General features: G+C 33.8%; 1 protein-coding gene across 2 annotated transcripts in view; it reads left to right on the top strand.

The window, feature by feature from the left end:
- The window catches only part of LOC110110368 (synaptonemal complex protein ZEP1), a 38,700-nt gene that overhangs the window by 24,984 nt on the left and 1,619 nt on the right, over window positions 1–12,097 (top strand). For both annotated transcript variants that reach the window (XM_020841800.2, XM_020841802.2), the window contains 4 exons: window positions 8,985–9,074; window positions 9,178–9,267; window positions 9,526–9,612; window positions 9,714–9,785. In XM_020841800.2, coding sequence (XP_020697459.2) covers window positions 8,985–9,074; window positions 9,178–9,267; window positions 9,526–9,612; window positions 9,714–9,785 — 339 coding nt within the window. The remainder of the gene's footprint in view (window positions 1–8,984; window positions 9,075–9,177; window positions 9,268–9,525; window positions 9,613–9,713; window positions 9,786–12,097) is intronic.

Raw genomic sequence — 12,097 nt, 5'->3', positions numbered from 1 at the left:
ACCCGCGAGCCTCGGACTGATGGGGACATCAGATCAGCGTGGAAGGTTTATCAGAGATGTGGCCGCCGATCTACGGCCACGATCGAGTCCTTGTATTTCTGAGTCATGATTGTATTTTCTTATTTGCTTAGGTGTCATTATTTTTTCCCTTTGTACCCCTTTCATGGGAGGGGTCGCATGTAAGCCCAAAGGGCAAGTTGGTCTTTTATTTTCTTGAGTCTTTGTACCCGGCTATTTATAGCCTCATTTCCTTTGTTTTGAGTTAATGAATGATTATTATGAAATTTTTCTACACTCGTGCTTGAGAGCGTTTGAGAGTTCTTGGAGAGAACGTTGGAGAGATCCCGTGGAGAGGGAGATTGACGCATTACCCACCAACCTTGGATACGGCCGGGTTCGTAGTTTTCTCTTTGTATTTTGTCTTCCTTCATCCCATCCCCTCCTTCATCTTCATCACACCCAACTCCATCCAACTCTCCATCTTTCTTACCCCCACATCAAGCTCCACAAAATCCTCAACCATAACCGCCGGCCACCTCTACCCGATTCCACTTGATCGGCGGCTCTAGCTTTAACCGCCGGCTCCCACCCCTTTGCTCCTCTTATTTTGTTTCCTAATTGGGTTGAGACTAATTGGAAATAATTTGAAATTCAAATTCAATCAAATTTGAATTCAAAATATCTCCTAAATTAGTTATTCTATTTTAGGAAAGTATTTGATTTAAACCTATTTTGAATTTTAAATTCAAAAGGATTTAAATTACTTCCTTCCTAAATAAAAAAAAAACCTGAATTAGGAATATCTAATTACCTCCATTAATTAACCCTTTCATTCATGCATGACCACCGGCCCCCCATGCTCTCACCCATTAACGCCATCCCCAATTATTTCCTAACTCCTGATGCCATACTTGGGAAATAAATAAAAAAAAAACCTCAATTTCCTTTTGGCCGAATTCCCATCCTCCTGTTTGAATTAATTTATTGCCAAAGTGGTAATTCCACTTTTGGAAACTCAATTAAAACCTCCCAATTTCCCTCTGCATTGCTGCCCCCCCTCATCCTTCTCCCCTCTCAGACCCGTCCCCCTCTCTCCCTGCCAGATTCTCCTTCCCTCTCGATTCCCCACCAAAACCCTTGGCAATTTTCTCCCTCTCTTATTTCTATTTCCTAAGCATAAGACCCTGAGACATCTCTCAGATTTTTGGAAAGGAAATTTGAGTTTGTTGCTACAGACTTTGACTAGAACTTCTTGTCTCTTCACCTTTGGATAACCTTCAAGAGCACTCGCTACCATGGAGAGTTTTCAATCATTCGTCCATATGAATGAAGGAAGCCATTGACGAGCATTTTGAAAGCATCGAGTGGAGGATCACCTCGTCTCCTTACGCAAAGGTTCTCCTTTTCACTTGCATTCAAATTCTTCTAAATCTAAGTTCTCAATTGGTTAGATTATAATCACGAAAGTCTTCTCCACGTGCTCTTGCTAAGCCTAGTAATTCGTAGGTTATTGAGTGTACTTTCTTTGCATCCTAAATCTCGTTGTTAGACTAGGGATTAAATTGAAGACTACTATTTTGCATTGTTTCAATTGTCTTATTTATCTTGAAAATTTCAAAGCTTGGAGCATGTGATTTAGCCTACGCAAAGCATCACTTTACTTGTTTTAGTCGACGTTACGAATTGCTAATAATTTTAATCCAAAATTATTATAATCAAAGAGTTGTGCAATGCCTAAAATGAAGCCATAAGCATGTCACCTAAGTAGTCCTGCATCACGGACTCTTCCGACGACTGACGGGTGATGCTTTGCCCTTCTCCAAGGGACTTCAATTCACGAGCCCGGACCCATCCTACAGCTGGTGAAGACTTCGATTCCTCTCATAGGAATCTCACTAACGCTCTCTCCCAAGAAGAACACAAGTGTGGAAAACAAATTTTCATATCAATAATTCCTCCTCCTTTTACAATAGCTTAAGGCCCTATATATAGGTCATAACATGATAAAATAAAAATTACAAAATTGCCCCTTGGGCCACAACACTCAAATAAACTAACCTAGGGGTAAAACATGAAATAAAAATAAGAGCTAAAATTCATAAAATAACTTATAAATGACAATTTAAATTAGAGCCGTTGATTTACGACGCCTCCTGTGATAGATGCGCCAAATCTTCGTTCTGATGTCCGCATCATTAGGTTCCCTAACACTTGAGAAATTCCTGTGAGTTTGAAATTGATCTCTTAATGTCTTGAGAACTCTCAAATTGGATGAATTGAACATAATGAATAAATTTAACTCAATCTTATACATCTATAGTTGTGGTCAAGGTCTATTTTGACATCGAGGGTTATTAGTAGATTTTGAGCTACTGTTTGTGCTTTATAGCATCGCTTGTTATGGATTGACATGCCATTTGATCGTTGGAAAATTAATCCTTAAATTGACCCCCAGGTAACACGCTATTCTTGAATGCCATGCTATTATATATTTATATTTGTGGCTAAGGAAAATTTTGACATTAACTGTTATTTAGGAGATATTCAACTGGTCTTTGTGGATGCACCATCTCTTGTTATGGAATGATATGGGCTTTGATTGTCAGCAAATTAATTCTCTAATTGATCCCAAGATAGAAGCTGAGCCACATTATTCTTGAAGGCCGTGTTATTATAAATCATAAAATGTTTCATTTTTACTTGTTTGATCATTCTAATGTTTATATAAAGACAAGACAAGAGAACAATAAGAAAAATACAATAAAGGAAAACATCCTTAATAATTTGAATATATTACAACAATAAATCTTCTAGATTCCTACAATAGATATTAATTACATGTGATAATCTTGATATGATAATATTAGTAAACATAATAACTTTAACACGCATCACAAATTCATGATGCAGTAAGATGGAGTATCGAGATTTTGTATAGCGTAAGAGAATCAATAGATCTAAGGCCAGAGTTGTTTAATAACTTTTCGCTCCGAGTCAATCAATGATAAAGCCATATGTTCTATGAGAAACAAAGAACAATCGAGAGATTGATGTATTACCAATTGCTCAGAATAAGGTGTTTGGATCCTCAATTAGCACTGGATTATCATGGGAAATAGAGATGGAGATAAGAACTCTCACATGAGACGAGATCGGCACATGACGGGATCTTGGGTTATGTGAGACAGGATCATTAGATGAAACAAGGATGATGATGACTAGATCAGAAGTATAGCAGAGAGTGAGACTAGGGAGATGATCTTTGTAAGCGATTGTCGAGCGAGATCATATATAGGCGCCTATCAAATGGTGAAGACCAAGTATTGATCACCATCAAGATTAAACTTGAATATTTTTCAAGCGAGATGGAGAGGAGTTGCTGACAGATAAGCTGAACACTATCAAGATGAGGGCTAAAACAAAGACTTACACCAATGGATCTGATATCTTGTTAAAAATCATAGAAGCCTGTATCTTTATTTGTTTAAACAATGTGCTAGCACAAGCATGCTTATATAAATGCTGGAGAAGAGAGTTATAAGAAAAATACAATAAGAGAGATTATACTCAATAATGAAGATATATTTTAATAATTAATACTATAGATTTCTATTTTAAATATCAATCACATGTGATATTGTAACATCTTTAAACATATTAATGCTAATGACTTGAACAAATGCAAGACAATTGTACCCACTAAGTGTGAGATGATAAAAAAAATGAATTTCTGCCATAGACTTCAGCATTGTTTTTGCTTATGATCTATATTAACAATTTGGTATTTGCCAAGGATCTGCCTAGATTGATATGGTGTGCCTGTTGTGATTGAGCTGCCCTAAGGTTTGGAGAGCTAACTTATTATTTGAAACTTATTGCGTGATGGCATTCCGGCACATATCATGATATGGTTGATTGGATGGTCATAATTAATCGGGGTGCATTTTTAAGGCCATTTCAATTACCTTTATTTACAAGACATAAGCACTAGTAGTTTGCAAAGTAGTCTAAAATGGTCTGAGTAAAACCATCTTGACGTTGTTCAATTATGACTACCTATTTTTAGCTGGTTACCTCGGATTTAAATAGATCATTGTTAAGTGGTCCTAGAGTCAGCTTGTTTGTTGCTGAATTTGGGATATTGGTTAACGTTGAAAGTGACCACTGATGGATCACTCACTGCAGGCTTTCAATCAATTGTCCTATTTGACTCATAGATCAATCTTGAAGAACTTGACTCGGTATTCAAATGAATATAACTATTCTCACATCAGCCGAAGCCAAATTATTTGCCAGCAGAATATCTTTGAGCCATCTAGGGTTGCAAAGAAACTAAACGTTTGATAAGCTACTTGTGGATCAACTCGATTATAGTTCGTTCATTATCATTTGTTTAAGTAATCAAACAAGTTTAAAAAAAATTAAAATACTCGATTGTTTAATAAGTAAGTTTGAAAAATTATGAGTTTGGCTCATTTATGTTTATGAATAATATCAATTAAAGTATGTGAACAAGCTCGATATAAAATTTGTTAAGAAGCTGATGCACAACTGAGCCGGTCCAGCCAACAACTTGGCCCCAGCAAGTAGGGCCGGTATAGCCGAAGGGCAGAAGTTCCATGTAGGCTGCACTTGTGTGGGCGGCAGGTAAGGGGAGAGGAGGGCTCAGGGATTAATTCTACCTTCAATTACTTAGCCATAGAAAACTAAATTGGGAGAGAATTTGAAATGGTTATTTAGGAAAAGATGACTGATTTGAATTTAGATTTGGGAGAGAATTAGGAAGATTTATTTAGTGAAAGATGGCTGATTTGAATTTATATTTGGGATGAAATTATGAAAGTTTATTTATGATTAATTAGGTTGTTTTATTTTCATTATATGATTTTTGTTTTGACAGTAATTTTCCTTAGAGTTTTTCCTTGTGGCGCCTAGGTTTGTGGAGAGTCGCCTCTCGAATAGTAGATTAACTTGTATCTTGGTTTGTTGTGCCAATATCAATCAAATTAGCACATAATTTTATTCTTTCTCGTTGATTTTTGACGTGTTCTCTTTGTTTTTGCTATTTTTTGGCTGTGTGGAGATCATATTTTTATCAGAAGCTTTATTAATATTTAATATAGAGCTTGTGAATAAGTTAGTTAAGAATCGATAAGTCTTATCATGAATTTTTATTTGATATATTTTCATATAATTTTTAGTTTTATTATAATAAATGATTCATGTTTTTTAAAAATTAATTTCATTTTTATGTTGTACTCTTTCAATAGAATGAAATTTTTATGACCAAGAGTCATTTGTTCATGGTTGTTGAATTGTTTGTTTAAAATATTTTTGAAAAAACTTGTTTTGTAAGAAGAATTATTTTTTGAACTCGTTTGTTTGTTATTGGGCTCGTTTGGTGGCTTGAAATACTTGCTAGATATATTCTTGAACGTTCTTTTTTAGTAGCTCTAAAATACTCATTAGAAATGTTCGCGAACAGACTCTAGATAATTATTTGTTAGTAGGTTTGATAAGGCTTGTTTGTTAAGCTAATGAACATTTATAAATGAATGTCCGTTAATAGCTCGATAAAGCTCGTTTATTTTATGTTTGATAAGCTCAAAATGTACCAAATACGAACATCTATCATTTTAAACGACCCAACCTTAAACACCAATAGAAAAGTTCAAACGAAGTATAAACCAAGCTTCAACAAGCTGATAATAAACAAGCTCAAACATGAACAAGTACTTCCTCGGCTCGGTTCGTTTGCAGTCCTCAGTCATATTCAAGGCAAAGCTAGGTTAGCTCTGTGGAAGCACAGTAGGCCTAGTAATCATTTGGCCTACCCAATCTAAGTCATGGTTTGAGTAAAAAGTGTTTAATCACCATCTGCTCTGCTGTTAGTGAACTGTTGGCAGATTGCAGCAAAATACTAAAAATTGATACTTTTTTAATGAATAATGTATATTCTAAAATGGTATATTATAGTATTTTTTTGATGTCCATGGTGGTGCTACTTATTGACATAAATATTTGATATATTTTGAATTATATCTTAAATATAGATGTAAAGTTAATATTACTAAAAACCTTGCATCAAGAATACAGTCTGCACGATGATTATAGCATCACATGCTCTGGCCACTTCATAAGGGAAGTTTGCTTCATAATAACTTGGAAACCGTGAATAAGATCACATATCAGAACTGCTTTTTTGTAGCATGAAGGGTTAGCTACAAAATTTCCATTGGAACAAGGTTATGCTGCATTGCTAAATTTTAGCATTCCAGTGTATATTATTTTGAAATAGTTAGAGGTATTTCCAACTACTATATATGAACATTTAATTAAGAGTATTAAATGGAATCTATATTTGTTTGAAATACCCACAATTCTAGGAAAATTCGAAATGAAGACCAAATTTAAAGATGGAACAAATGGGTCATGTTCATATGCTGGGGATTGGAAGTGAAATGAGCAGCACTGTTGTGATTTTCACTTTGCTTATCTTACTTTTGGGAATCATATCACACCCTATTTGGACCCTCTCCAGTGCACACTGTGTGACAGAAACTGATAAGCTAGTTTGACATATTTCTCACAAACAGCCAGCTTGAATTTACTGATCTAGATCTGATGAGTGAAAAATAGTCTACTTTAATTGTTACAAATTCTATTACACTTAATAATCATCTAATAAATCTAGCATAAGCATTCATGTCATGCTATTACTTTAAAATCATTAAATTGAATACAAAGCTTCTAAATGACTTTAATTATAAATTCATACTTTAAACATATAGTAAAAGAAGATGTCATGCTATTACTAATCATATGAATTGATATGAGCGTTTGTATTCATAATCATAACTAGCTTAATGCAATACTTTTTAGTTAAAATTTGCTTTGGTAAATGACTTGATTATAAGCAATTATTGTGAATATTTGTAAAATAGTGAATTATATATATAAAATGTTAAACCATGTAATGCTGTATGCTAGTCAATTTTTGGCATGAAATCACTTTCTTTACCTATATTTTTTACTCAATTTATATTCATCAATTCCTTAGAAATATCATATAATGCATGTAGACTTCTGACATATCTATCATTGGTCATCTAACATAGAAATTCATTGGTAAAATTTGGACAATCCAACATAAAAATTATCAATGATCCCCTAATCTCAAGATTGAATCTTGTAGCATTAACTTTTTAGCATCGAAAGTAGCGAACTCTCATTTTTTAGGCTCATTTTGTTGGAACTTTTTGCATCTCGCTATGTAGGTTATCATTATTTTCCAATCTATCTCATATGCTATGCCCTTTCATTGGCTTCTTTTTATTTAATATCCTCATCAACAATTCAAATTACTTAATATTTTAATTCACTTGTTATCAATTAATCTGCTTAACGTGCATCTCAAAGGTAAATATGATATATAAAAGTTGACTTTTATGAACTTAAATACATATTATATTCTATCAGACAATCTTACGAGTTAATATCTTGAATTTATTTAAGTAAGCGATCTTATAAAAATTCATTAGACTTTTTAATGCCTTCATGTCATGCTTAACATGAAGAAATGTCTATTTTTATGCACATAGTTGTTCATCTAAATTATAGAAAATAAACAAATATTATGCATAAGAATAATTTACTCTATATGTTAGAGATTAAGTATCCCACTTGAACTATAGGATCTATGGGACGGATATCTTGATTTTTATTACCTCTTCGTCTTGTTATTTTGTAAACAACCTATTAATAATTATTTCTCAATTTAATATAAGAGAGCTTGAAGCTAAATCAATTAAATTCAAATAATATTTTTTAACCTGAAAGAATTTTTAATTCAAACTTTGAGCCTAACACGACGTGACATCAACCTTGATTTGCAGAAGGGAATACGAAAATAGTATTCTTACATAAAGTCTCGAATTCTTTTGTTCCCCTTATTTTGCTTTTTTTTCCTCTTCTTTCCTTCTCCTTTTCTTTTCTTCTTCTCTTCTTCTTTTCTTCTGCTTGCTCTTCTCCTTTTCGTTTCTTCTTTTTTATTTTAGCTACCTGATCTCTTCTGTTCCGCCATCAGCTAGAGGAGACAGAATAGGATTTGAATAAATTAGATTGCTTAAGTTTAGGATTTATTAATTATTTAACTTAATTTGGGATGCTTGAGTTCTGAAATCTATGTTAACTTGTTAGTTTTGGAATCAGCCAATGCATTTTACCGGAAAACTGAAAAAGGCTACTTTGCTATAGTGCAGTGAATAATTTTATTAAATATTTTAGGTCATTTTATTTAATCAGGAAATTAGTTATAAAATACTAATATACTTATTTATTTATATGTACTTATAGATATTAAAATGATTGAAATGAAATGTAAAATTTTATAAATATAATTTTGATGATATTCGGGATGTGTGGAAAATGGGATATAAGTTTTAGGAGCATATTTTCATCTCATCTAATTGAAAGTTTGGATATTACAAACCACTAGCATCTTGTTACTGTAAGTCGACGTGTTTCATCTAACATGTTTGATATATAATTTATGTACTAGTAACTACCTAGTAAAAATAATTGGAAAGAGTTTGGCCCTTTAGCGTTTAATTCAACAGGTTTTATCCAATATATTTCATCGAACATGGTTAATCTTTGCTTGATGTTTTAGCATCCACCTAGTAAGAAGAAGAAGAAGAAAGAGTTTTGGCCCCTCTAGAGTATTCACTAAAAAGGGGCAAAAAACCAGGAACCTTCTATATGAAATATAGGCATAAGGACAATCTAGGAAAAGTTAGTTATCGGAGTGAATTTTTCCTATGGTTTTATATTTTTTTTTACTGGTAGCACTGTAGTTGGCATCTAAATTCCTTCATTCAGTGTTTTATAAGTGCTTTCGTAAATTCTTATTATGAATTATTCTCAAACTCGCTTGACAAATGTGGAACTGAGACAACTGAAAATTTGCTTGTGTACTATTGCAGGAGTATTCTGCTTCATCAATCAAAATGAGGAATACTTACAGGGTGAAAGGACATGATGTTGTCTTGCCAACTCCTGAGAGTGAAAGAAAGGTGTCTCTTACACCACTATTTTGTACATAATCTGGATATTGTTATGTCTAGATATGGATATTTATTAGTTGTTTTCCTTCTATGCCTGCTGCTTGCGTGTTAGGAAATGAACCTATCTGAATATATGCAAACACCCATGTCGAACCTGCTGAAGAAAGTAGATTGCGGTAAAACTGTGCCTAAACACCGAAAGGTAATATCTTTTTTCTGCAGAAGAGTGTTACGGATTACTTGAGCTATTTGTGTAGACCTTTTTTGATTAGTAGGCAACTTCTGTTTCTGTTGTGTACTTGTCTGCTATACTATTTAGTAACTTGATTTATATATCCTTATTTTGATGAGTTCACATGTGGATTACTAGCTTCCTTTTTGTCTTGTATGGGTCTATGTATTTCTAATTTTTCCGTGACAATTAGAAGTTTCTTTCAATTGCTTCATATTGGCATGATAGGTGACTCGACATGAATATGAAGTTGAGACATCAAATGGTCAGACAATTATGAAACGCCGAAAAACTAAGAGCACTGTCATGTTTAGGGTATTAATTCCACATATATTTAAGAAAAGAACCGTCTTTTTGTATGGTTAACATTTTTTTTAATTTTAAATTTTTTTATTTTATTTTTTTGAAAATTTCAGGATCCAAGTTCTCATAAGACAATGCATGGAAGGACTCCAAATTCAAATAAGAACGTCTCTCAAATGACGAAGGTGCCATTTTAAAAGTTATCAACTGCCTTTATTTGTTTAGTTGTAAAGTCAGATTTCTCCTTATGCCTCTCTATTCTTTGAGATATGTACCTTTTTCATATGGTAAATGCCTCTAGCTCTCCATCCTTTTTGAGAATAATTAAATTAAGTTTTAAGAGGAGGATTTGTGACTACTCTAGCTACAGAGATTGATGTCCTATGATGCACCGATATTTCTCCTCAAAAAAGTATGCAGTGTTCGACATGTATCAGACACGACATGCATTCGACACACCTCCGACATGTGTTGGACACGGAAGATGTGTCCGATTAAAAATTATTAAAATAAATTTGACGCTTGTCTTAAATATTTTATGAATTTTTTTAAATATAATTTATTGTAATTTAAATTTTTATTAAAAAAATTAAAATAGGATTTTTTATTTTTTTCTCCACAACTCCAAAGAAATGGCCTGAACTTAATTTCCCATTCCCCAAACAGTCCCCTTTTAATTTCTTTCTAGTAGTTTATGACTAGGGTTTACAACAATACATGATGCCATTTCTCCAACTTCATCACAACATCAATGTTTCTAAACCATCTCAACATTGAAGTCTAATTCTATCTTAATATTGACGACGCCAACAGTTTCTACCCACAATCACGCCCTCGCGTCTTCTCGACTTATATTTGTCTAACGTCATCTTGACATCGATGCCTGATGCTTATTGCACAACATCGATGCCTGACTCTCGACATTATTATCTCTCCCCTCTCGATGCTTGATACAACATCTACCTCTGACCCTCGAAATCTTAATATTTATCATTTTAAATGCATATTCTAGTATAATGACTTATTATTTCAAAATAATTTTTAATATTCTACTTTTTCAATTTCTACATATTATTTTTAAAATATAAAAATTATAATATTGTGTCCAACCTATGTGTGTCCTATGGTTTCAATAATTTACATGTCCCGTGTCCATGTTATGTCATATCCATGTCTGTGTATTGTAGTTGATGTGTATAATTCTGGCATGCTCATGTTAACCTCTATATATGTTCCACGATCAATTGAGCAGGCTCAGGAAGGAGAATAACATATATGTCCTTAGCACAAGCATTGAGATATCTTGATTGCTACTAAAATAGCTCAAAATTTTATTTGATCGTGAAATAGATTGCATCGATACACTTAGGGCATTGAACAAGTCAAAAAAGAGTCATTATTAAACTACCCAAATGACCACCGATCATCAAATAGATTGTGCTGATGCAATCAAAAAATCAAATTTTTCTCAGGGGACCCCCCATAATTGAATTGAGTGAAGACAGTCAAAATAGATGGTCTACAATCGCTACATTGCGTGTGTTGCCTGAACGACATCCATTCACAAAACAGACATCGACCGTTGTTGCGCCTAGAACGTTGAAAATACCTAAAAATGGTTGTAATACATGGTTCCTTGCATGAGTGAAAAATTTAAAAATTGGCATGAATTTTGAGGTGAAGGTGCACAAACCTGCCAAAATGACATTCAGGTTATGAAGAGAACTTCACTGCTGCGGGATTTTACTATTACGCTTAGAACATCAAAATTACCCAAGGAATAAATGATCGCAAACAATTCGAGTGAAGGCAATCAAAATCGACAGACCACGGGTGATATTGCGCGACGTTACCCAAACATCGTCCGTTCTCTAAACGGACTTCAATGTTGTGTCCGGAACGTCGAAATCATATAGAAAAGAATAATATTGCTCGGGTCACCATTCAAGTGAAATCTTGAAATGAACACAAATTTCGAGGCGACAACATGTAAAACGAGTGCACAAATCACAAGAAATTATGAGGGTTGAAGCATATCATTTTAATTTATTATTATTGTCATTACATTATGAATTTATTAATTTCAATTAAATAAAATAATTAAAATCAAATCAAATTTTAAAGATTATATATATATTCTAAATCCCTCATCTTAAATCCTTCCACAACTGCTCAGAACCCCTGCCATATCAGCCAATCCCATATCTCCTTTTCCCTTTTGCAAATCTCTAAAGCTGCCCCCAAATCCTGCTCTTGCTACACTGCCAGCCGCCCAGTGGGTAATAAACAAATATTGCATAATAATACCTAAGATAAAAAATCCCAGGTTGGCTATTTCCCACTCACAAACTCCTCTTCCAACATTTCCCTTCTCTTCCATTCGCAACCAACCCCAACTCCTTCACATCTCAGCCCCCGACCTCCCTCACGTTTTGACCCCCCAGCCTGACTCCCTCACTCTTGTTCTGACCTGCTTCCGTGAGAAACCCCCCAAACC

Source organism: Dendrobium catenatum, unplaced genomic scaffold (assembly GCF_001605985.2).
Source record: "Dendrobium catenatum unplaced genomic scaffold, ASM160598v2 fragScaff_scaffold_853, whole genome shotgun sequence".
Classification (NCBI taxonomy): domain Eukaryota; kingdom Viridiplantae; phylum Streptophyta; class Magnoliopsida; order Asparagales; family Orchidaceae; genus Dendrobium; species Dendrobium catenatum.
Note: the sequence above shows the minus strand (reverse complement) of the source record. Positions and strands in the feature narration are given on the sequence as shown.